This window comes from Cynocephalus volans, chromosome 17 (assembly GCF_027409185.1).
Source record: "Cynocephalus volans isolate mCynVol1 chromosome 17, mCynVol1.pri, whole genome shotgun sequence".
In the NCBI taxonomy this organism is placed as follows: domain Eukaryota; kingdom Metazoa; phylum Chordata; class Mammalia; order Dermoptera; family Cynocephalidae; genus Cynocephalus; species Cynocephalus volans.
The window spans coordinates 22,570,076-22,595,003 of record NC_084476.1 but is presented as its reverse complement, the minus strand read 5'-3'; the positions used below and the strand labels follow the sequence as shown (position 1 = coordinate 22,595,003).

Sequence of the window (24,928 nt, the reverse complement as noted above, 5' to 3'; positions counted from 1 at the left end):
AGCCGAGCCACCATCCAAACTTCTACCCATGGCATTCAAGGCCCTCCAAGATCTCCTCCAAGTCTCCCCTGGCTACTTCTCTGCCTGTTTTGCTCAGCACCCCACCACCCCACACACCAGGATCTGGTAATAAAGAAGGTTTGGCTCCTCAAAGGTGACAGGACACTCTCTCACCTCTAGACTTTTGCACATGCTGTTCCCTCTGCTGGAGATCCTCTTCCATCACTCCTCTTCCTGATCTCAGCTGAGATACCACTTCCTCCAGGAAGCCCTCCCTGAAGCCTCTGACTGGACTAGATGCCCCTTCTCTGTGCTCGCAACTCCTATGGACCTCTGCTGTCACTGTACTTATCACACTGGGGGTGCAACTGCCTGTTTCTTTGTCCATCCAACAAGATGGTGAGCCTTACAAGGCCAAGGACAGTGTCTTGTCCACCACTGTATTTCCCAGGGCCTGGCAAATAAGCCTCTAATTCCTATGCTTATGTCAGAGAAGACTGCAGGGGAAGACTTATTAAACTTAGACCGGGAAGCCAAATGCCAGCAGCTGGACACGACTTTGCACACAGGCAACATGAGAGCCTCATGACTGCAAAGGCCAAGGAGGTCGGTTACCACAAAGCAGACTCCCCAGTGTTTCCGAGACAGGTACCCCATCCAGCAAAGGCATGCGAAGGATTACTGGCCAAAAGCAACTAAGAGGAGGTTAAGAGGACTAACCTATCTTCCTATTTCTCTTCAACCAGGTAAGGAGCAACTTTCTTAGTAGAAAAACTGAACTTGGATGAAAAAGAAAAAAGCAAAACTCAGAAAAACCCAGGATTGACTTAGTTCAGATAATGAATGAGTGAACTGCAGAAAACATGTTCCAGGGAAGGGCAGGGAAGACCTGTCTTGGAAGGGAGATGTTGAGGAGAGGGGTGAGAGGTCTCAACACTGGAAAGGTGAACCTTTGGGTTATTTCCCATGGGTTGGAGTGTCCTTGAGGTCTAGATCAATGAGGTCCTACAGAAAGAGCCCTGAGTTGGAGGCGGGACACTGGGTCCTTCTGACCCCAGCACAACCACCACAAGGTGCATGAGTGGGGCAGGTCCCCACCTCCACCTCCCTAGGGCGTCACCCTCCTGTCTATATGATGAGTTTGAACCCACACAGCCCAAGTATCTGACTTACTCTCGCCCTGTTCTGGTGAGGAGGAGGCCCGGGTTGGTCTCTGTTGGCTTGTGGGGCAGAGAGGTAGCTGCAGGGGCCAGGGTGGGGGGTGGGCTGGTTGTCCTGCTGGGGAGGAGCTGTTCAGAAATCCGCTGTAGCCCCTCCAGTTCTGAGCTGGAGACCACTAGGGAAGCAGAGAGACACCAAAGTGACCTTAAGCAGAGAGAAGCCCCGAAGCTCAAACTTGGGTAGATGGAATGATGGGCGGAGGGGACAAAGAGACAGTTCCCAGTGCAAGGTCACATATAAAGTTTCTGATTGGACCAATGACCAGCTCACCTCAAAACCAGAAGAAAATCTGGGTTTTGCTGGGAGTGTGGGGTGCTGAGCTGGGCCTACTGAGCACCTTCTAACAAAACACCCCAGCCATCCAACATAACGCATCAGGTCCAAGTCTTCAGGAATGTCCCCCTGCAAAGAGGTCACCGCCCCTTCACTTGAGCCCCCAGACTCTGTCACCCTCTCACCGTGTTGTTTTGAAACCGGCTTCAGAGGCTCTAGGTCCCTCTGAAATTACAGTCACACTGTAATCACATGGGTGCATTTCTGGGGACAGCATATATAACTTTAACCAAACTCTCAAAAGGATGGTGACTGAAAGTTAAAAACCACTACTCTGGCCCATGCATTAAAAATAATGAATACTTGCAACACAACGCAGCAATATAAAGGACATATTTTTTTTTCCTTTTAAAGGAACCAACTATTAATATATGGAACAATCTAGATGAATATTCACAGAATTATGCTGAGTGAAAAAGCCAATCCCAAAAGGTTACCTATCATATGATTCCACTTATGTAATATTCTTGAAATGGCAAAATTATAGAAATGGGGAAGAGACTAGCAGTTACCAGGTTAAGGACTGGGTGGAGGCAGGAGGGAGGTGGGTGTGTCTATATGAGGCGACATGAGGGGTCCTTGTGGTGATGGAAATCCTCTCTATTTAGACCTTACCAATGTCAGTATCTGGTTGTGACATTGTACTACAGTTCTGCAAGATGTTATCATCAGGGGAAACTGAGTAAGGGCACATAGAATCTCTGTGCATCATTTCTGACAACTGCATGTATATCTACAATTATCTCACAATTAAAAGTTCTATTAAAAAATTTTAAAATGATGGACCTGAAAAAGAGGCAAAGCTAATCCAAGGTGACTATGTTTGGGGAAGAGGGTGGTGACGAGAAGGGGCTTGAGGGGGGTTCTGGGGTTCTGATCATGTTGAGTTTCTTGGTCTGTGCTCACTTTGTAAAACTTCATCAATTTAGGTTCTTTTCTGCATGTTTTCTTTCAGTAAAAAGTTCATGTGCATTTTTTAAAGGTAAAAAACTGAATCACATAGATTTTATAGACATGGAAAGTGTTCATGATACAATGTTTGGTGGAAAAAGATTACCAGACATTCTCATATAATATGATCCCATTTCTGTTTTAAGTATATGTAAACATATCAGCATAGAAAACAACTCACAGGTTCTACACCAAAATGTCAGCACCGATAGTTTACAGTGTATTTTTTTTCTCTTGTTTCCTTTTGTCTACCCTGTCTGTAATTTCAAATTGTCCCTTGATGAACCTGTATAATATTTCATATCCTAAAGGGTAATGTAAGTTTTTTTGTTGGTTTGACTTTTTAATCCCTATAGTCTGGCCATCCCCTGGTTCTGGCCAACCCAGGCTCATTCACTTACCCATCTCGGCCACCAATGCCCGCTCTGGGTGGCAGCTGGGTGCCCTCTGCCAGAGAGCACTGCTCGAGCTGGACAGGTATCTCTGGATCCGACTCCTGGGTATACTGGGGACAGCGGCTCTTCTGGGCACGAGAGAGCACCTGGCCTTGGGGTGGGAGGCTCCATCGCAGGGCACAGATGCAGGGAAGGGCTGGGCTCCTGTTCCCGGGCTGCTGGGAGACCATGGAGGGAGGGGCACACTGAGGTCACACAGAGGGGCCCTCAGGCCATGGCATCTGAGCCCTTCCCCTTGCTAAATCAACGAGCTCCCAACCTTTGGTGCTTGCATCCCTGGTAGGAGAATGTTTTCGAGGATGCACCCACATCATACATCCATTTCTTTATAAACTGCAAAACTGTATGCCTGCCAACCCGTATATGCAAATGATCAAGCCCAATTTGTGTTTTAGAAAATATAAAGAGAAACAGAACTTCTAATCCTTTCTTCGCACGCACTTTGGGAGCCATGTGGGCCTCCTGAGGGGCCTGCACGTGGCTTTGGAGGTCTCCTGTCTACATGGTGGCTGTCACTCCACCCTTTAGCCATGTCCCCTCCACCCTCTCCCTTCCCTTCGGGTTCCAGCCCAGTTTCTTCCCCATGTAGTCACTCTGCCCTTTGTCCTTGTCTTCTGTTCACCTCATGGTACCCTCCCTGTAGTCTTTATTCATTCACTCATTCACTTGCTCATTTGTTCAACAAATATTAATGTCCCAGTCTGTGCTAACTGGCTGTGTGATGCCAGGCGGGTCACTTCCCCTCTCTGAGCCTCTGTTCCCATCTATCAGTAAGCTGGGGACAAGGATCCATCGCTGAGAGGATGAAATGACGGTCTATGAGTGTCTAGACCAACACCCACCCCATTTGGAAGCATCACAGGCAGTGATTCCCAGGCTATTCCAGGTGTATGACTGTGATGGGAAAATGGTGGGGTCCCAGAATACCTATTGTGGGAGAGCCGATGCTCTGGGGTCTGGGCGACGGGTGACACTCTGCTGGTTTCTGAGCCCACAAAGCCACTGTCTGTCTCTGGAGATGCCATCCAGGGCTCCTGAAAGAGGTGGTATCCCTTTAAGTCTGAGGAATGTGCCCAAGGCACAGAGGGAAGCCCTTTCCGAATCCTGGCCTGAGCCTCACATTCCAGTGGCTCACAGACACAGGGGACAGGCCAGCTCCCAGCAGCCAGGCCCGGGGTGTGAGGGTCCTCAGGCCTCAGACCCCAGCACAAGCCCCAGGCTAGCAGCAGGGACTCCACATCCAGAGAGGCCCCAAGCAAGTCCTGCTCCATGAGGCGTGGAGCCAGAGCCCTTGTGGAGCGAAAGGGAAATAGGAAGAGGGGAAAGAGAAAGTCTTAACTGACTGCAGAAATGCTCAGGCCCACTGTGTTGAGAAAACAAAGTCCATTGAATATGTACACCTCCTACATACTGGGTTTAATGCAGGCACAAAGGACACAGCAACACAGGGGCTGTCCTCAGTGAGTTCACGGTCTAGTGCAGGGATTTCCGACCATGAGCTTATTAGGATTACAGAAGAGTATGTGTATGCATGTGTGTGTACATGCACATCTCTGCATTATTCCATGAGAGGATCCATAGCATAAGTCACATTTCCAGTGGTCTGTGACCCCTCCAACAGTTTGACAATGGCTGCTCTAATGGCACTAATGGCATGGAGTAAAGAACCAGCCCCCAGCTGTGATAAGCAGGTCTGGAGAAATACAGGCAATGGGCTAGGAGCTCTCAGAGGAGGAACCTGGCAGAAAGATGGGGTGAAGGGCTGGCAATGGCTATAAGACCTGAATGCTGGGTAAGATCGTGGCTGGCAGGGACAGGAGCCACAGGCATTCCATTCTGAGAAGAAACGGCCTGAGCAAAGGCTGGAGGCAGAAAGCTCAGGAGATCCAAGGAAAGATGCTGAGGTCCTGAGCCCATGCCCCTGTGAGGACACTTACCTCCAGGTGGGGCCCGCCAGCTTGGCACAAAGACTTCTGTGGAAGGCGCTCAGAGATGCCACTGCCCTCCAGGCTGGTTGTACTGCTCTGGTGGGATGCCATGGACTTGGTGCCTGGAGACTGTGGTGGCATGCCAGGGCCTGGAGGAGCGGCATCAACCTTGTCCAGGCCTGGCATGTGCCCGTTTCTGGCTGCAGGAGTCTGGAAACCTGGTGGCTTCAGGGACACCATCTGCTCCTCAGCCTCCCTGGTGGGGAAGAAGAGGCACACCATCCCTGAGCCCCAACATGAGCCGGGCAGCCCTGAGCAGTCCAGGGCACAATCTCTGGAGTCAGCTCCTGGGTGCCCATCCTGGTTCTGCCACCTTCTAGCTGTGTGACATTGGGCACGGTACTTCCCCTCCCTGAACCTCAGTTTTCTTAACTGTAAAATGGGATGCCAACAAAAGCCACCCAATAAGCCACAATGGAAATATCGTAAGAACAGCTGAGCTAAAGCAGCATTTTGCAGACTTCAAGAGTTTGCATACCATCTTCCCTATTTCAGTCATTTCCACAAAATTCTATTTGCACAAAAAATTATGTCACTATTATAAGCAGAAGACCAGTATTTTGTGTTACAAATAGAAACTAACTTTGAAAATAAATACAACACACATCAAAACAATATTATTATATTTTAGATAGTTCCTGTGGCCTGCTGATGGCTCTGAGCCCAAGGCCTGCTTGCTTGTGCTGTCTGTGCTCTCCCTGACTTCTCTCCCTGACTCTTCTCCCTGACTTCTCTCCCTCTCACTCTCTTTTCAAAGGAAGATCAACAGAGGCATTAAAGACATAATAGCATTAAAGGAGACTTTCTCCTTGATATCATTAGAAGGTCAGAGACTGAAAAGGAGAATAGCATTATTTAATGCTGCTTCTGTGCTCCTGAAAATCATGTCTACACTGTGGGGAGACAGGACAGGCAAGCCATGTGTAAACTGTGAAGTGCCGTCTAGCTCACCCTGACAACGATCCCTGCTGTGGTTTCAGAATTGGTATGGGACATGTAGGGGAGGCTCAGTGACTTACTTGAAGGAGGCCCCACGACTTCTTTGAGCCTGTGCTGGGTGCTGCCTTGGGGGAACCCTGGTGGCCTCTGCTTTCCCTGGAGCTGGAGTTAGCCCATCAACTTCCAGGGTGTGGCCCTCCTCCTCCTCCATGCTCATGGCTTCTGGGAGGGATGTTGCGCTGAGATAACTGCAGAAGAATGCACAGAGGGGCATGACCTCTGCCCAGGGGTGCAGCTGAAGGCCAGATACCTGGTCAGGTGTGGGTAGCACTCACCGCTCTAGGAGGCCGTGGAAATCTTGCTCCACTTGCAGTTCCTTGTGCCTGAGAGGGGCCGGGTGGTTCTGCGGCCTGTCCTCCACCTCACTGCTGCCAGAGCTCACCTCCATGGTCATGGGCAATGGGCAGGGGACAGCACCGGCAGTGCTAGGCTGGGGCCAGAAAAGCGGAGGGGCAGAGATTCAGCAGATACTTGAATACCACTTTTAAGCATGTGCCACATGTCAGGCTCGAGCTGGTGCTGAAGAGTAAAAAATATGTTGGACTCACTAACCCCACCACCCTTTTATGTGGGTGCAGAGACTGGACCATGTGATCTTCAATACTGGCTGCCACAGACTGAGCTCTTACTATGTGCCAGGCACCATACAGACATCACTTCACAGCAATCCCACCAGTATGGACATACCGTTGTACAGACATGTAACTAAGGCTCAGATGATTTGCCCAAAGTCGCCCAGATTTTCCTACCAGAAGTACCTCTCCTAGCCCCACTCCATTCCAGTATGGCCACCCCAGTCCCCCAAAAACCTTCACTGTGAGAGCATGGGGTCCCTCATGATGATGTGCTCAGGTTATCCCCCATTAATGCATGCGATGCTGCCTGGTATAGCTTTCCTACCCTCGGGATAGAGCACAGTGTGAGAGAATTTCCTCAAACCACTGGGCCAGCAAGATTTCCCTGTCATGGATATCCACCCTGCCCCAGCACTCCACCAACCCCACCCCGTCTAGCTTGTGGGCCCTTTGTCCTGCTCCAGTCGTTGGCAGACAAGTCTCTGCAGTGCAGGCAACAAGGAGTTTGGGGGCAGAGAGATCCCACCATTGTCATCTGTGTGACTGCTGTATACTTAGTTTGCTTACCTGCAAAACAGAGACCATGATCATCTCTCAAGAGATTGTCTCTCAAGAGTGGTGTGGGCTGAAGAAACTTCTACAAAGCTCCTGCCATATACGACCCTTGTCTAGTGTCTCCCATCTTTGTAGATAGCCCCATCATCCATCCAGCACTATAAGCCAAAAGCCTGGAGGTCCTCTTTGACTTCCTTCCTCCCATGGCTATTCCAAGTCCAGCCAAATACACCTCCTAAACCTCCTCAAGTCCACACACATCTCTCCATCTTCCCAACCACCTCCCCAGCTTCAGATGTCACCCCCTTTTATGTTATCCCCTACTGAAAAACCCTCTCAATGTGACCCACAAGCCCATCATGGGGCCCCCGCCTGCCTCTCCAGCCACAGCTCAGACTATTGTCCCCCCTCGCTTTGCATACTCTAGCCACAGGGTCTTTGCATGGGCTGTTTTCCCCGCTGGATGGTTTTGCTCTTTCTGCACCTAGTAATTCCCGCCTATCCTCAGTTCTCACTTGAACATTACTTCTTCAGGGAAAGTCTCGTTGACCTACCTTCCCAAACTCGGTCATGTTACCCTGTTATCTACTTCACAGACCCCATAATTCTCCTTAGAGCACTGATCAAAAAGATAATTAAATAACCGTGTAACCAGTTCAACTATATAGAAAACTCCATGAGGATAACGCCCCCCCGCCACCTGAATCCTCACTGTGTGTCACAGGTCCCAGTATATGGTACACACTTCATAAAAATGTAGAGAAGAAATGAGGGAATGGAGGAACCGCTCCACATGGTTAGGCAAAGGAGTACCTCAGGGTAGGGGGTCTGGATGGCTGGCGTGGGGGCTTGTCCTGAAGGAGCAGGCAGGCACTTTGGCTGGTGGGGGGCAGGCGTGGCTGGGGCATTGTCCACAGCTGAGTCTGACCTGGATGGCTCAGGCTCTTGCTGGGTCTGGGCCACGTGGTCCTTCAGCTCTTCTAGGCGAATTCCGAGATGGTATATTTCTGCTTCTAGCTCCCTGGAACAGGGAAACATCAGCACCAAGAGCCCAGGAAGGAAGCGACTTCAGCAGGTGCAGGAGGTGGCATGTCACAGCAGAGACCACGGGGAATGCCCATTTAGGGTCCATTTAATGTCACCATTTAGATAATGCCAAGAACTTGAAATAACCAAGGCAAAAGAAGACTGCACTGGGAATTGGGAGGCCTCAGCCTGAGTCCTCTCTGCCATCCACCGGCAGTGGAAACAGGTAAATCCCATCCATCTCTGGCCTTAGTTTCCCCATTGTCCAATGAGGGGTTTCAGCTCCTATCTCCCAGGTGCCTTCTCATGTGGCAGGGGTCCAAAGGGACACAAATCTTACCTTTCAAGTATTCCACCATTTAGATATGTTGCTAATTGGGACAGGATTTCTCTATGTTCCCTTTCTATACCAATTTTAAGGACAAGATGCCTCCCTCCCGGTGGCAGAGGGGACCCAGGAACCTGTTCCATCTGTCTTCCCAGGCCTCCCTCCCCAGCACGTACCTGCCAGGATCAAATTTCCCAGGCGTCCCCTTGGAGCCGGCAAGCTGCTGGGCAAGGTGTTGCTCCCGGCAGGCCTTCAGGTACTCCTCCTCTAGGGCCACGTGGGCAGCCTTTAGCCACTGCAAACCCTGAAACCAGACCAGGCCAGAAAGATCTGAGTGCTCAGCCCCCACGGGCTCTGTCCCTGCAGACACAGTAGACAAGACAGCTTATGTGTCAGATGGGACTCACTCAGGCAACAGTCCCTGGGAGGCAGAGGCTGGGGCTGGGAACCTCTGGAGTCTGTCTGCCCGGGTTGAGCTCTCTACCCTCAGACTGGCACAGCAAAGGCACAACACAGAGCCTTGGCACCAGCTCCCAAAGGCACCAGCACTCCTGGGTAGACCAACAAGGACCACAACGGTCACAGTGTCAAAAATACTATCACTGTGTCCCCATGAGGACCTACTACTTGAGAGATCCTTATTCTTTATTTGCAAAACTGTTCGTTTCAAAAAATGAGTCACTCTCTTCCCAAATCCTTATAGACTATCAAGACAGATGATGCAATCATCACCATCATACCGTCGATAATGACAGCTAACATATACTGAGCACTGAAGCTCCGCGCTAAAGCACGTTATATTTATTCACTTAATCTTCAACATAATCCTAATGAGAGGCATCATTTATCATCTTCATTTAAAAAGGATGAAACCGAAGCACAGAGAAGTTAAGTTGGTGAAGGTCACACACGCGAATGACAAGTTGTAGAGCCAAGATTTGAATGCCGGCCCTCTGGCTCCAGAACTCACGTTCCTAACAGTTACACTAAGTCCCCACAGTAAATGTGATCATAGTTAATACACGGCTAAAACTACAGGAGCTAGGATCATTATTCCTGTCTAATTACCATCCCCATCCTACTCAACTCGGAGGACAGACTGGGGCCGAGGACAACCTAGACTCCAGGCCACAGTCATGTTTGATCTTCAGGCAGCTCTCAACCTCCCTGCATATGGAGGAATTAGGACAGAGAGGAAGAAGATGAATGTTTTAATTTTCAAGATCTTGATCATCCACTTGATAATATGATACACATCACACACTTGGTAATTGGAAAATGTATGTGACGTCTATGTAGTAACATAGGAAAATACTCATGCCATATTTTTTACAAACTAGGTGGGTTGCACTTGCCCTGCAGGCCCTCCCTCAGCTCCTCTCCTGGTCCCCAACTGGATTCACCTATAAGAGATTACAGGGTGGGAGGAGAGAGAACTGGGGACAGGAACAGCTTCTGGAAGCTACTCCCTGGGGCTTCCCCAGTCCTTGTCGGGTGTCCTGATGCCGTCCATACCTATGCTAATAGTCTCTTCCCTGGACACCCTACACTCCCAGCTTTGAGAGCTCCACCTGCTCCCTACTGGGTCCTTGGCTGATGCAGCAGAAATCCAAATTGTATACATGAGGACAGTTATCTAAAACTCTGAAGTCCAAAAGGAAATAGGCCAACAATGGTTAGATTACGAGTCTCCTCCCTGTTTTTTACCCTACTTCAAACTTTTGGAACTACTTTTATAATAAAACAAAAATAGAACAAAGGAGATAAAAAAGAAAAGGCCCTTTTCTGGTTGCTAAGAGGCAGGCTAATCAGTGGGAAGCAGTGCCGGGCAGTGATGACGACCGTGGACTCGGGAGTCGGACAGATCTGGATCTGGGCTTGGCCGCCTACCAGCTTTATGGCCTTCCAGTTGCCTCCCTGGGCTTCAGTTCTATTGCAGTTAAATGGGGTAATGATGTCACTGCCTTGCCAGGTTTTTAATGATGATAAAATGAAATAATGTCATCAAGGTCTCACCCCAGCGCCTGACATATCCCCATCATTGCTTAATAAGTGGTAACTATTGTGATACAACGATCATTAACATGGGAATCTAAGCAGGAGCTGTTTGCTCTAAAGGGAGACACTGCATCTGGGGTTCTCCTCTGTCCTGCAGCAAAAGAGGCTTCAGAGACTCAGACAATGGTTGTTTGGAGGCTCCATGAGCATCTCCTGAATTGGGCGGTACCTTGAGTTGGTCCCGGGGTGTGAGACGTCCCACCTGCATCAGTCTTTCAAAGGACTCCACCTGGACATTGGGAGGGGAAGGAAATATGCTCCATTAATCCAGACCCTGGAAGATGAATCTTGCAGACTCCCATACTCAGTCACATTCATGCTTTGGCAGGAAAGCTGGGTCTGGCCTCGGGGTGTGGGGTTGCTGCCAAGTACAGAGAGGCGGGTGTTGGAAATAGACTCTACCACTGGCCTCGGCCAGGGCAGCCTTGGGAAAAATCAAAGTGGAACCTGCAAGAATTTATCAACAACAAAGCATACTCATGCATGTGCGTGAAGACCTATGAGCCAGGACATTTACTGCAGCATGGCTGGCGGTGACAGGAAACAGCCTAAACGCCCATCTGTGGAATAGCATACAGCCATAAACAAGTGGAAGGCACATGTGTATGTTCTGATGTATAATAGTCCCCGAGACCTACTTTTCAACATCAGATCAAAGTAGAGGACAGTGTTTATATATGCTACCATCTGTATAAAATATATTGGGAATAAAAAAGGAAAAACATGAATACATTTGCTTGTTTATGATAAACTATCTCTAGAAGGATTCAAGAAACTCAGCCAGGAGTTGACACTTCTAAAAATGCATGCGTCTGCATTGAACATTTTTGCATGGGTGACAGGTAAGATTTACTTTTCACTGAATATACCATTTGTACTGTGTGAGGGTCTCTACCATATGCAGCTATTACATTCACAAAAAGATTTTTTTAATTAGGGGAAAAAAAGGCCAAGTATGATTTGGAGTTCATTTTTAGAAAAGCTCTTCATCAGTGTTAAAATATAATATAGAAATTTATATAATTATATTATATAATTTATATTATATATAAAATAGAAACGTAACGTGAGCCACATGTGTAATTTAAAAATTTCTAGGAGCCACATTAAAAATGTAAAAAGAAACAGTTGAAATTAATTTTAATAATATATTTTATTTAACCCCAAATAGTCTTTGAGATCTGGTATGTGTTTTACACTCACAGCACGTCTCAGGTCAGAACAGCCCTTGTCAAGTACTATATAGCCACACGTGGCCAGTGGCTCCCGTATGGGACACGGTAGCTCTGGATCATTAGGGGTCAGCTGGTGCTCTAGCTCCTGCTCAGTGTGAATACTTGACTTGGGTTTATTTTATGCACAACATCCAGGACAAAGAAGAAATGTCTCTCTAGTTACAGGACCAAAAATGGTGATGAGGGCTGGCTGGTTAGCTCAGTTGATTAGAACACCAAGGTCAAGGGTTCAGATCCCCATGCTGGCCAGCCACCAAAAAAAAGTGTCTTAAAAAAAAAAAAAAAAAAAACAGAATGGTGATGATAAAAAGAGTGAAATACTTGTACATGTTGCTCCAACGTGGATGAACCTTGAAGACATTATGGTAAGTGAAAGAAGTCAGACACAAAAGAACAAATATTTTAGGAATCTGTTTATACGAAATGTCCAGAATAGGCAAACCCATAGAGACAGAAGGTAAATGTGTAGCTGCCACAGGCTGGGGGAAAAGAGAATGGGAAGTGACTGCTTAATGGGTATGGGGTTTCCTTCTAGGTGATGAAAGTGTTCTAAAATTGATTGTGGTGATGGTTGCATGACTATGAATATACTAAACACCACTGACGCACACACTTTAAACGAGTGAATTGTAAGGTAAGTGAATTATATCTCAGTAAAGCTGTTACAAAAAGAAAAGAAAAATAAAGAGCAAAGAAAAGAAAAGAATGGTGGTGTTTCTCCAAAAGAATTTGTTTTATGAGCACAGGGATTGTAACCATTGCATTTCCCTTTTTGCATTGGCAACTAGGAAGCTCAAAGCCAAATACGTGACTCTGGGAAAGTGCTTAGGGTCCCACAGAACATTCTGTTTACTCACTTCACCCTAAGATAATTTATTTTTTTCTACCCTTATTTCCCCTCTGCCCCAGTTTCCTCACTTCTGTTTTCTGAATGTGGTTACAAAGTATGTATTTTCATAAGCTGCCCTAAAGCACTTCTGGAATAACGCCAAGTGTGCTGTTAGAAATAGACCTGCCAACAATTCACAGTTACTTGGACTGTTTGATGAAGATATAAAGACCCTCTGAGAAGTAACTGAGAATTGATTTCTCTAATAAAATGAACTAAGAAAGTGGGATGGTTTGTCCCAAAGAGGAAAAGGTAGTAAGGTTCTGTTATCCTTCCAGAATCCTGAAAGAGCTGAAAGTCTCCTGGGAGCCAGCCAGGAGATACTTTTAAGCACAACTGGAGGATTTTGATGAGATGCAATGCCAAAAAAGGGGTTAAACTTAGTTCTGGGTGACAAGAAGGAGGTTGGCATGTGTGGCCTCTAAAACCAGGGGAGAGGCTCATGTGTTTGAGATGTCAAAGTGACTTGGTGCAGAGGCAGGGGAATGACAAGGGAATCTTGCAGAGAGCAGGCAGAAGCTCTGCTTTCCCTGGGTGAGTTAAGTCTCGCTGGGACAAAGCTGGGGTTCCACTCACCCTGGTCAGGAATCGGCTGGCCTGAGAAGCCAGTGCCTGGGTCTGCTCTGCTGAGGGCTGGTCCTTGGCAATGCCCTGGTTCTCCAGAAGACATGCTGGGGTGGGCGTGCTCGTGGGCGAGGAGGGGCTCAGGTCTCCTTGGGCCAGCAGCCACCCTGGAATACACAACCGACAAAAGCTCAGGCCAAGAAAAGTCCTTGCAGGGCCTGGAAGACTGAGGCCAAACATCAAAACTACTTCCTCCATCAGGTGACAGCTCAGTCATCTCGCGCCACCTTCATGTGGGACCAGGAAAGTGGGGTGGGCAGTGTTGCCCCATTTACAGGGGACAACAGGTCTAGATCTGCCCCGGACCACACAGCTGGAAGGAGAGGAGCCACGCCAGGCTTCTGGGCTCCCAGCAACAGTGTGGACTCTAACTCAGGAAGACATGGGTTTGAGTCTCCACCACTCCCCTTCATAGCTATGTGGCCGTAGGTGTGTCCCCAGCTCTCCAAGACTTGTTCTCCTAACTGTCAGTGGGGTACCATAGTGCATAGCCTGCCAAGTTGATGTGGGCATTAACTGAGATCACGTACATCAAGGCTAGTGCAGGGCTTAGTCCTGATGATATGGGCTCCACCAGGTCAGTGCCTTTGTTACACAATCACCCAAGGTCACCAGGATGCCAAGTGGCAAAGCCAGAGCAGCCTAGGACACTCTTCACATCTCTGTGTGACCTCTTCAAGTCAAAGGGCCCAAAGAGGGGCCATGCCTCCCTCCATCCTCTGGCCTGAAGCCAGAGCCATCTCCAGGGTGAACCAAGCCTCCCCAGAGTGGAATCACAGGCAGAAGGAGTCTTCCAGCCATTGCTTCTCTCTCACACTCACCTGAAGCCTCAGAGGCCTGGGGATCCTTGGTGGGGCCTGGCTGCCATTCCACTGAGTGGGGCTTTGGGATGGTGAAGGACAAGACCTTGGTCCCCTGGGGCACTATCCCTGTGTGGATGCTGTGGTTGGGCTGGGGCAGGTCAGAGTACAGGTTCACCTGGAAGAGGGGAGGCACAGCACAGCCAGGTCAGGGGAGGGGCAAACCCACCTGGAGGGCCCCATTTTCATTCAGGAGCTAAACAAATATGTTTTGTATTAATTACTACTACCTTTTAGTGCAGACCTTGGGTAGTGGCCAAACACTGGGTGAAGAGCTTCTATGCCCTTTCATTTTCCCTTTATGTCAAACCTGAAAGGGAGGCAGGGCAGGGACCATCATCCCATTTTACAGAAGAGAAAGCTGAGACTCGGAGAGGGTAAGTCATTTACTCAAAATCTCCAGCTGATAAATCCTTGGACTAGGATTACAACATCGCTCTATCTGAACTCAAAGCCTATGGTTTTCCACTATTTACAATAATTTTATTAATAACATTTGTTATAATTATAATCTATATATTGTATATTTCTTAATAATAAATATAAATATTTCCAACAATGATAATTATATTGATAATAATTGCAACCACTGGCTGTTTGAATGAATGAGTAAAACACCAAGTGAGCAAACTGATTTCTCACTGGTAGCAGATCTCCATCATTTGAGGATGGATCTAAAGTGACAGACAGCCCAGTCTGTGTGGGAGAAGTCGGAAGTCAGGCGGATGACCAAGGAACACCATTTGAAGCTCAAAATTAGAGGGAAACCATGTACTGTACAATGGTTTAGAGCAGAATTTGGAGAACTGTGGTCTGTTTTTGCTTTTATTGAACATAGCCACGCCTATTTGTTTATGTACTTTCCATGGCTGCTTTCACACTACAGCAGCAGAGTTGAGTGGTCGCAACAGAGACTCTACGGTCCACAAACTAAATATTCACAATCTGGTCCTTCACAGAGAATGTTTTCCAATCCTGGCTTAGCAGTCTAAGCCTGGGTTCACGTCCAATCTCCCCCAGTGCACACCTTTGAGTCCTAAAGCAGCTGACGCAACTAACCTCTCTGTGCACAAGGTAAGTGCTTAATAAACAGCAGGCACCACCCTCACATCCATCACCATCACCATCATTATCATCACCACCATCATCATCACCACCACCACCACCATCATCATCTTCACTATTTATACGGCCACCATGGAGGCAGGTCCATGGAAAAGCTGGACTCTGGTGGTGTCTCAGTGGCACCTGCTCACATGACATCAGGTGGATTATTGTAACTGCCCCCTGCTGCTCCAAGATCAGGTGTGGGCATGGTGCGGTGGGCCTGGTGGAGGGGGCTCCCTGGCCCCCAGGCAAGCAGCCTCTCCTGCTTAAGTTGCTCTTCAAGTCCCAGCTGTGGCAGAAAAATCTACTCCAAGTGTGGGTTGGCCCCCACCACCTCCCCCTCTTTCAGGCTCTGCATCGCTCGATGAGAACAAAGCTGGATTTTAATAATCCCCTCTGCCATCTGCTCAGACCTGCCTGTGGGGCTCGTCCACCAGCATCCCTGTCCTCCGGAGGTGACCCAAATCCCAGGGGAGGCCCAGCCTTCTGGTGTGTTTCCCTCCCCCACCATTTCCCCACCCCATAGGCCCTACCTGGGGAGTAAAGGAAACTAGCAGCTCCTGGGCTGGGATGGGACAGGGAAGCCAGGAGACCCCTTTGTTTGAGGGATCACAGAGGAGTTTGAAGCAGAGAGGCCAAAAGCCTGTGCAGATGCCCAGGAAGCAAAGCAGGAGTGGGAGTGGGGGTGCAGCAGCTGCCGAGCTTAGCCCTGTCACTCCCAGGACCTGTCTCCCTGGACACAGCCGACCCACCCCAAGGGGCTAGGGTGCTCCTTTTAAGCAGGATGTCCCACAGTGCTCCCTGAGGCTGGATTAGCTCCCTAATGGGGAATCTGTGGAAGATGGACTAGTGAATTTGGGAAACATTGGGTTAAATAATGAATATTCTTTGCACAGATGGATTCCTCACAGCCTTTAAAATGCTAATGGCCTGTATGAATGGAGCAGGAAGGGGGGGGGTAGAAGAGAACAGGGAGTGTTTCTCTAACTCCTTTGAACACAGAAACTCCCTCCACCCTCTACCCCCAAACCCTATTCCCACAGGGGGCTTCTGGACCAACTAGTGGCTATGAGAACACACTTTGGGAAAGGTGGTTTTATGTCATCCTCTTAATTCTTTCTGGGGTAATTTCTGGTCACCTCCGTCCTTCTGGATTGCCCTGCAGCTGAGATGGAGAGACAGGGGTGGAGGGAGGTGGCAACAGGACCTTGAATGTGGTGAGATCAGCATAAACTCTGGCCAGAGGCCAGCGTAGAGAGCAGAGCCCACCAGTGACTCCCGACCAGCCCTGGTCCCCTACCCCACACTTCCCAGCCCCATAGCCAAGCACCCTAGTCCTGTCCCCAACCTCCAGGCTCCAGATCCATTGGTGTTTCCTTGGCCAGGCCTTGGTCAGCCTCCCGAGCAGCAGAATCCTGCAATTATTTAGTCTAGTTCTGCTAGAGTGTAGTATTACTGGTGGCCTTAGGAGCAAGATTGTTGGATTCAAACCACTGCTTTGGCCCCTACCTGTTGAATGATCTTGGGCAAGTTGCTTAACCTCTCTGTGCCTCAGTTTCCCTAGCTGTAAATCACATAGGACAGTGGTCAATAAACATCACTTATCACCATTCTCATTACTATAATCATCATTAATCTTCCTCATCCCTAAGCCTCTCCCACACACCCAGGCATGAGGAAAGAGAACCTGCTCTGGAATCAGGCATTCATAGGTTTAAGTCCCAGCACCACCTTTTACACCAGCTGTGGCATGTGGACAAACCATTCCACCTGGCTGAGCCTCAGTGTCTGCATGTGGAGAGGATCAAATGAGATGACCCTTAGCCTGGGGCACCTTTCGACTGCTCAGCAAATGTCAATCTCCTTCCTGAGGGTCCCCACCCGTTGCTGCCCACCCACTCGCTAGCCCTAGCCCGGGTGTCTGCCTGGCTCCCTCCCAGGTGGGTCCAGCTCTCCCCGAGAGTTCCAAACTGAGAGAAGGGGCTCAGCAGGTCTCAGGAGGTCACGTCCACCCACACAGTCTGAGGAGCAGAGATGTCTTTGGGAACGAAGCTCCCTGACAAGGGCTCTGAGCATGACACCATCCCGGGTTCTTCCGAGCCTCTGGGGTAGATGCACAGAACCCTGGGCAGAATGGCTGGAATGCCAGCTCTCTTCAGGCCCCATGGGATCTGGGGAGAGTCCCCTCCCCACTGGAACCTGTGTTTTCCTCTGTATGCTGGGACTGTGAGCCCTCCCTGTGCCACTCCCCTAGGGCAGCTGTGAGATTGGGGGACGAGGGGAGAGTGTCATCCTACTTCCGCAGAGTCCACTGAACTGTGCTCACCCTTCTCTTGATGACAGCCCTCAGGCCAATGAGTCACTTGAGTGGGTGAGCTGGCGCAGATCCATTCCCAGCCTCTCCCACCTTCCCTCCTATGACACCCTCACACACATGAGCCAAGGGTCTGGGCTGCACATGGGGACCGCACCTGGGGGAACAAAGTCCTGTTGGGTTGGGGGAGCCCCCAAGAGAGAGGAGGTGCCACGGCTGTGCTCCCGTGTCCACCCCTACCCATGCTTTTCACTGTGCCTGGCACTCAATGGGTACCCAATAAACATCTCTGTCATAATGCTCCCTGTGTTGACCTAAAAGAAACCGAGGCCAAACATACAAAGCATAGGATTTATTGAGCCAATATGTTGACTGCAACCAGGAAATGCATAGGTCGGGTCGCCCTGAGAAATGCACTCCAGAGGGGCCCGCAGAGCTTAGCAATTTATAATCACAGGAAGCAGGAGAATCAAAGGAGGAGAGGGAAAGAGGACAGCTCTACTACAATCACTTCATCAGTCGTTCTGTCTGCTGGTTTAACGACGCAGAGATCTGGGGTGGTTACCAGGTTACATCCTACATGCAGGGATCAAGGGTAAGGGTTACAAGAAGCATTCTAGGTTGTTTGATGACTTTCTGGTGCCATCTTGTCTGCTTCTAAGTAAAAATGGTATTACGATAATGCTTTCCAAGACAGGTGGATGTGCCTTCTGACTTATCCCAGATCTCCCGAGGCACTATGTACTATGAAGTACCTGCCATGTGCCAGGTAAGTGCTTTCTATACACTGGCTCCCTCCCTTATATGAGTAGAGGAGGAGAGAAGGGAAGGAGGAAGGAAGCAGATGCTCTAAGCTCCCACCCCTGACTAGCCTGTCACCGTCAGCAGCCTCTACCCCAACTGGGGCCCCAGTTTCCCAGCCTGTAAAATGGCGGAGCCAAAGGGTTTGGACCTGATGACCAGTTCCTCTCTCTCCAACCTTGGAGGAGTCTGCAACCATGAGAGTACGGTTTCCCCGGAGAGGACGCCTCATCAAGTCCCCTCTGCTCCCCTCTCCACTCCCCTGTCCCTTCTATCCCTGGATCTGGCTCAGCAGTTGAGAGCTTGAAGGAGACTTAAGACTTCAGTTCTGGCCTGTTGTCTTCCAGGAGGAAGGTCTGATTGGCCCCTTTTACAGATGTGCCCAATGAGGCCAGCGTGGGAAGGGACCTGCCTGTGGGGACGTGGGAGAATTCCTGGTCCTAGAATAGGCCCCCTTCTGTTTTCTCACCTTGGCTGCTTCCACCCCAGAAGTGCATGCCAAGGGGAGGGGTCCTGGAGCATGACAGGAGTAGGCCTGTGTGGGAGAGTGGGGTGTCCCCTGGGGGAGGGGGCTGAGCAGGGAGCCAGCGGAGGGTCTGCATCTCTGCACTGTGGCTCCCACCCCTCCTCCACTGCTGCCTGATGGGGTACAGAGAAAGCAGGAAACCACCAGGGGCCACAACAGGTCCCACTTCCTGCCTTACCCCAGAAAAGAGGAAGGCCCCGAGTGCAGAATTCACAGCCTCCTCCCACAGTGGGGTGGGGGCTGGGCAGCACGGCTGCCACAATCTGGGGAGGATGGGCCCACCCCCACCCCTGCATGCACATCCCTCAGCAGGGGGGAGGGGAGAGGCTGTGGTGAGACTGGGGAAGGAGAAAGACAAAGGTGTGATACAGGAAGAATTGGGCCAGGAAACAAGCCTCAGGGGCTGGGCAGAAATTTTCTGCTACTCCCCTGAGGCTCAGAGAGCTTAAATCATTCCTTAAGGTCACACAGCTGGTTAGTAATGGAATCATTAGTTGAGCCCAGGTGATCTTACTCCAGAGCCCATCCAGAAGAAGAAAGCTTCTGGTGAAATTTCTGGGCACCCTGGATTCTAGCATTCAAGAATATTAAAGCCCAGAGAGGGCAAGGTCACTGCCCAAGGTCCCAGAAGGACCGTGGGGTAAAATGAGGGCTGAGGCTCCACTATCCCCAGGGTCTCAGAGGATGGAGGAGGCAGTGGTCTCTCCTGGGACTATGGGGAAGTGTCACCTCCTGGGGGACCCGGGCCCACAGCTCTGCCCACCCCAGCCTGGTACCTTGGCCCCGAGGCGCAGCTGGTCGATGGTGTTCTCGGCCTCTGCATACTTGGTGAGGAGCTTGTGGTAGTCCTCCTGAGGAAAGAGGGGGCAACTCGGTCACACGCCCAGGCACACCACACTCCCCTCCTTGCTGAGAGACCCCCCTGCAGGCAAAGCCCCTCCACGGGTGCTGCTGGGCTCCTTGGAGGGAAAGAGTCCAATGGAGAGCCAAGCAGACATCTTTGGGCTCTCATGCAGCGCAGACCCCCACGTCCAAATTCTGTAGCATCAGAGGCAGCAGGACAACTCAACTGCCGCCCCTCATGAGGAGTCTGGCATGAGGACTTCTGGCCGGTTTCCCCTGACCACAGTCCCCAGCACAGAGGCCACCACCTCTTCTTCGTCCAAACTCCCTGCCCATCTGTCACCTCTGGGGTGAGGCCCATGTCCGTCGTTCCCACTGCTCTACTCCCAGCGCTCAAGTGGTATGTGCTTAATAAGAATTTTTTAATGGCAGGCTGAACGAATGAATCCTCCAGGAGTACCTTGGTAGAAAAATAGAAGACTCGACAGTCACAGTTCCATCTACTTGGAGTCACTAGCCTTGAACAAACCCGTAGAGCTTCATTAAAACAAACCATCCCAGGGGAAAAGCAAAAGCAAATGTCACCTTTGAAGGACACAAGGGAACTGACACATTGTTCTGAAAACAGGTCATTAAAAGGACAGAACCCAGCACTTCTCTGGTCTTTCCCACACGAACAAGACCTTGGTAACCAAAGAGCTGATGAGGGAAATTGTTACTTTTTAGATTTCCAGTAATTAGCGCAGAAGGAGCGGCAGCATTAGAATACTACCATTTTGTCACCCCACATGAAGGACTGGATCAAGGCAGTGACCACCAGGGGCTGCTAACATCATGAAAAAGAGGTCAGCAGGCCTCCTGCACCTCCTGAAGGAAGCCCACAGACCACCTGTGATGTGCTCTTACCCAAAACTCCTGCCCCATGCAGCTTGTGGTCCAGAGGGGAAAGAGTCACAAAAGCAGATAATTACAACCCCCCAAAAGCCGCTAGTGTAAGCCTAGCAACATACAGGAGAAAGAGAGGACAATGGGACACATGGAGAGCTCCTGCAGGTGCATCAGGGGAAGTCCAGAGCGGGACCCTCTACAGGGCAGGACTGGAGTCCTCAACAAATAAATGACAGAGAAGAGGTAAGAGGGAGGAAAGACATAGAGGTTAAAAGAGACTTCCAAAAGAAAAAGAAAAAGTTCAGATCCTGATTCCAACAAACTGAAGGGAACAAGCCATTTATGGCACGGAGAGATCTGACGCTGCCTCCATTTTTGATGATATTAAGGAGTTGGGGTTAACTTTTAGGTATGATAATCATGGTTATGTTTAAAATAAGCTCATTATCTTTAGACACAGATATGTTAAGACATTTTGGGGTAAAATTATTGGATGCCTAAAATTGTGCTTCAAAATCATCCAGTGGGGTAAGTGAGGGAAAGAGGTAAGCCCTTAGTTGAAGAGAGTGGACAGGAGCTGCTAATTGTGGCTGCTGGGTGGTGGGCACCTGGGGGTTCAGGATACTATTTTCTCTCTTGCATGTTTGAGTTTTTTCATAGCAGTAGTTGAAAACAGACAAACATTTTCCTTGAAACATGAGTACAATCACATCGTTCTGGGGACCACCCTCCTTCCACCATCAGGGGGCTCCTGGCCCAGACCCAAGGCTTCCCCTGGCAACCAGCCTCCATTCCAGGCCAACAGGCACCTTGGTGAAACACCCACAAACATGAGTCCTGCTTACCTGGAGCTGATGAACCAGCTCCGTGGCTTGTTTGGGTGTCTGAAACTCTTGGGGTACCCTGGTGACGGGGTGGGCAGGAGGTGGGTCCTTTGCCAGGGATGCTTCTCCACTGCTCAACAGCACCTCCCGCACAATCTCAGCCGGTGACTTGAAGATCACGGGCTTGGAAGGGTCCTGAGGCTGCCTGTTGTGGCTCCTGGACTTCGGGGGGCGGTAGCTCTCGTCTTTGGGGAACCTCACCCGGGGTCCCACCTTGGAGAAATCAGGAAGCGGGTAGTTCAGCCGCCCCCGGCCATACTTGGGGGCATCAGAAGAGGAGTGTCCAGCCAGGGTGGCTCCCTGTCTGGGTAGTGACCTGTCCTGCCAGGGTGGCCTAGGCCGAGGATCCAGGGGCCCGATGGAGCCAGTGAATCGGGAAGGGAGCGGCTTAGGTGATATCTTCGTCCGCTTCCAGGTTTGGTCCTCGGGCTGAGAGCAGGTGAGGCTGGTTGTTTCTCTCCTCCGTCTGTCTGCAGCACACTGGGGGCTCTGGGCTGGGGGTACTGAAGAGTCCTGGAATTCCGTGGGGGTTGCCCGAGCAACGCAGCCTCCCGTTCTGTCATCTGGGTTTAGGAGGTGGTGGCTGGGGCTCTGTGGCAAGGTTTCTGCTAAGGCAGTGGGCTGGGGGACATCAGTCTCTCCTTCCCAGTTAAAATCAAGGCTGTCACTAGGGTGGCTGAGGCTCACAGTCCCACTGCTCCAGGATCTTGGCGGGCTGAGATCTACAGATGGGTTGACCCCAGAATGTTCTGAAAGATTGTTTCCACTGGCTCGTTTGTCAGACTTTGCCCAGCCTCTGCTCTGACCCTGTCCCAGAGCTGAGGAGCTGGTGCTTCCTTTGCCCTCTGAGCTGAGACCAGCCTCATACGCCAGCCTTGAGGAGCTTTCTCCAGCTTCCTCAGTCTCAGGACTTCCAAGGGCCTCATCTGGCTCCTCTTCAGTCATGTCCGATTGATGATCCTGCTGGGGGAGCCAGTTGAGAGGCAAGGTGGAACTTTCTGGGCTGTCCGCATCCTCTGCTTCAGTCTCTGGAAAGACAGGTCATACATTGCTTGGAATACACCAGGTCTGGACTCACTGTGGGACGTGACCCTAAGTCACTTCAACCCTCTGGCTTTCATTTCCTCACCATATGGGGATGGCAAGAATCCCAGTGAGTCCCTCATGTAACCAAGTGCTTGTCTAACCCCTCCTCTGGTTGTCTCAAAGGTCCTTCAAATTCACACCTTAACCCTTGGTGTCCCACAAGTCTTTCCCCTCTCAGCAAGTGGCATCGCCATCCCATCCTGTTGCACATGCCACAAGTCTGGGAGGCGTCTTTGCCATCTCTCTCCCCCAAACCCCCCTAATCCAATCTGGCTGTTCCAGCTGATCCCCCCTACACACCACATTCCCTCCCACCACAGGGGGTGCCCATATGCTCAGTCCTCTGCCAGGGGTCCTTTCTACTCCCTCTTACCTAGGTAACTCTGATTTGTCCTCCAGGCATCCGCTTAACCTTCTCCTCATCAAGGAAGTCTCAGAGCTCCCTGACTAGGGCAAACTCTCCCCTTTACAGGCTGTCATAGCAGTGGATAACTCCATTCTGCCATACTGTATTATTATCCCATTTCACAGATGGGGAAACCAAGACTTAGAGAGAAGAAGGAACTTGCCAAGCAAAACTAGGAATTTATTCTAAGTTGGTCTTGATGCAAAGGGGACACCAGTTATTGCAGAACACTAGGCATGCCAACATTCCCATTGCTAATTGGGATTTTTAAAAATCTTAAAAATGAGCATAACCCCTAGACCAAACAATTCAAATTACCAAAGATATTATCAAATCAAGTGTGCAAAGATGTATTAATGACATTCATCTCTGCATTATTTATAATAGCAAAAACTAGAAACTGCCAAAATGCCCAGCAGCAGGAAATTGACCCAATAAATTAGGGCACAGCCACACCATGGAATTCTATGCAGGCATTAGGAATGACTTGTGGGAGGGTAGTTGATGACCTGGGAAAATGTTCACATCTATTAAGTTAACAACAAAGCAGGTTACAATGGGGTATGTAGAATACTGTTCCATATACAGATTACATTTGCATGTCTACACATAAGGAAAGGAGGAGTTATTTGGGGATGGAGTGGGATAAAAAGTAATTTTTAATTTTACCTCTTTTTTTGCTTATGTTTTCTGATTTTTCTGCATTGAACAGTATGTATTACTTATGCAATATAAATCTTTAAAAAATTTAAATTATAGACTTTGTGGAATTTAATTAAAAATTGTAAAGCTTCCCCCATTCCCCTCCCCCTGCCGGAAAGTGAGATATTTGGGGGACAGGACCACTGTAGGAGCTGGGGGGAGTTGGTCTCACCTTCTCCAGAAGACTCTCCTGACTCAAAGTCCTGATGCCCACCAGGCTGTGGGTCTGGGTCCCACTCCAGGGGCGGAAGGTGCTGCTGGGCCAGGCGGAAGTCCTCCAGGAGCTTGGGGCTGGTGGCATCCGGAAAGGGCCCCTCTGCCCCCCAGCCATATGTGCCACTTCCAGCCGCATCCTTCCCCTCGGCCCAGGTCCAACGCCGTCGCGGGGGCCCCTTCCCCAGGGTGGTTTCAGCCCAGTGGACGTCAGTCCCTGAGCTGGCCATGGAGCCTGGCCTGTGCTTCACCTGGGCCACGTCATCTTCTGGAGACAGAGCTGCTGCTAGGGGCCCCAGAGTCACCGCTGACTCCTCTCCACACCAGCCATCCTGCTTGTGGCCTGTGGGGACACAATCAAGGGATAACATTAATCCTCCAGTCCTCTCCTTTATTCAGAACAAGAAGTTATCAGGAGGAACTCTGGAATCAGACAGCCCAGGTTCATCTCCTGGCTCCATCCTCCCGAAGCTGTGTGATCTTAGGCAAGTCACTCCTGTTATTTTTTTTGTCACTAAAACTGGGATAATAAATCCTTCCTCCTGCTAGGGTTTTACCTGAGATGCAGAATAAGGAGTTCAACAGCCAGCACACCAACTAAGAGGTGTTCAATGTGTGCTAGCTATCGTTACTGTGTACCCAGCTCCATGTCTGGGTGCTGGGCACAGGGTCACAGGCTCTGCTCACTGGAGAACTGATAGCCCAGGGGGAAGTGGACAGATAACCAGGCAGCTGCAATCCAGGTGAGAAGTGATGGTGAAGCCGGAGCCCAGGGAAGTCAGGGAAGGTCCCAGTTTAGAAGCCACTTCCTCTGGGAACCTTCCCTGACCTCCCTCAGGTAAGAATTGAGATTGAGAATTAAGAATTAAGAAATAAGATTGAGAGTGAGGGATTGGTGAAAAGAGCATTTTAGTAACTAAAATAATTGAAAATAGGTGCTCAAACTAATACATGTCCACACGTGCTAAGTGAAGGAAGCCAGACATAAAAGGCCACATATAGAATGATTCCACTATATGAAATGTCCCGACTATGGGCCAGCCTGTGGCTCACTCGGGAGA

General features: G+C 49.9%; 1 protein-coding gene across 1 annotated transcript in view; it reads right to left on the bottom strand.

The window, feature by feature from the left end:
• AKNA (AT-hook transcription factor) overlaps positions 1–24,097 on the bottom strand; it is a 34,213-nt gene extending 10,116 nt beyond the window's left edge. Inside the window, exons 1-14 of the mRNA XM_063082330.1 lie at positions 23,827–24,097; positions 21,422–22,488; positions 19,622–19,696; positions 14,059–14,215; positions 13,190–13,344; positions 10,659–10,718; positions 8,608–8,735; positions 7,891–8,098; positions 6,223–6,377; positions 5,968–6,135; positions 4,898–5,144; positions 3,888–3,994; positions 2,907–3,118; positions 1,174–1,336 (exon numbers count right to left, since the gene is read on the bottom strand). Coding sequence (XP_062938400.1) covers positions 1,174–1,336; positions 2,907–3,118; positions 3,888–3,994; positions 4,898–5,144; positions 5,968–6,135; positions 6,223–6,377; positions 7,891–8,098; positions 8,608–8,735; positions 10,659–10,718; positions 13,190–13,344; positions 14,059–14,215; positions 19,622–19,696; positions 21,422–22,488; positions 23,827–24,097 — 3,173 coding nt within the window. The remainder of the gene's footprint in view (positions 1–1,173; positions 1,337–2,906; positions 3,119–3,887; positions 3,995–4,897; positions 5,145–5,967; positions 6,136–6,222; positions 6,378–7,890; positions 8,099–8,607; positions 8,736–10,658; positions 10,719–13,189; positions 13,345–14,058; positions 14,216–19,621; positions 19,697–21,421; positions 22,489–23,826) is intronic.
• Positions 24,098–24,928: the final 831 nt, after the last annotated feature.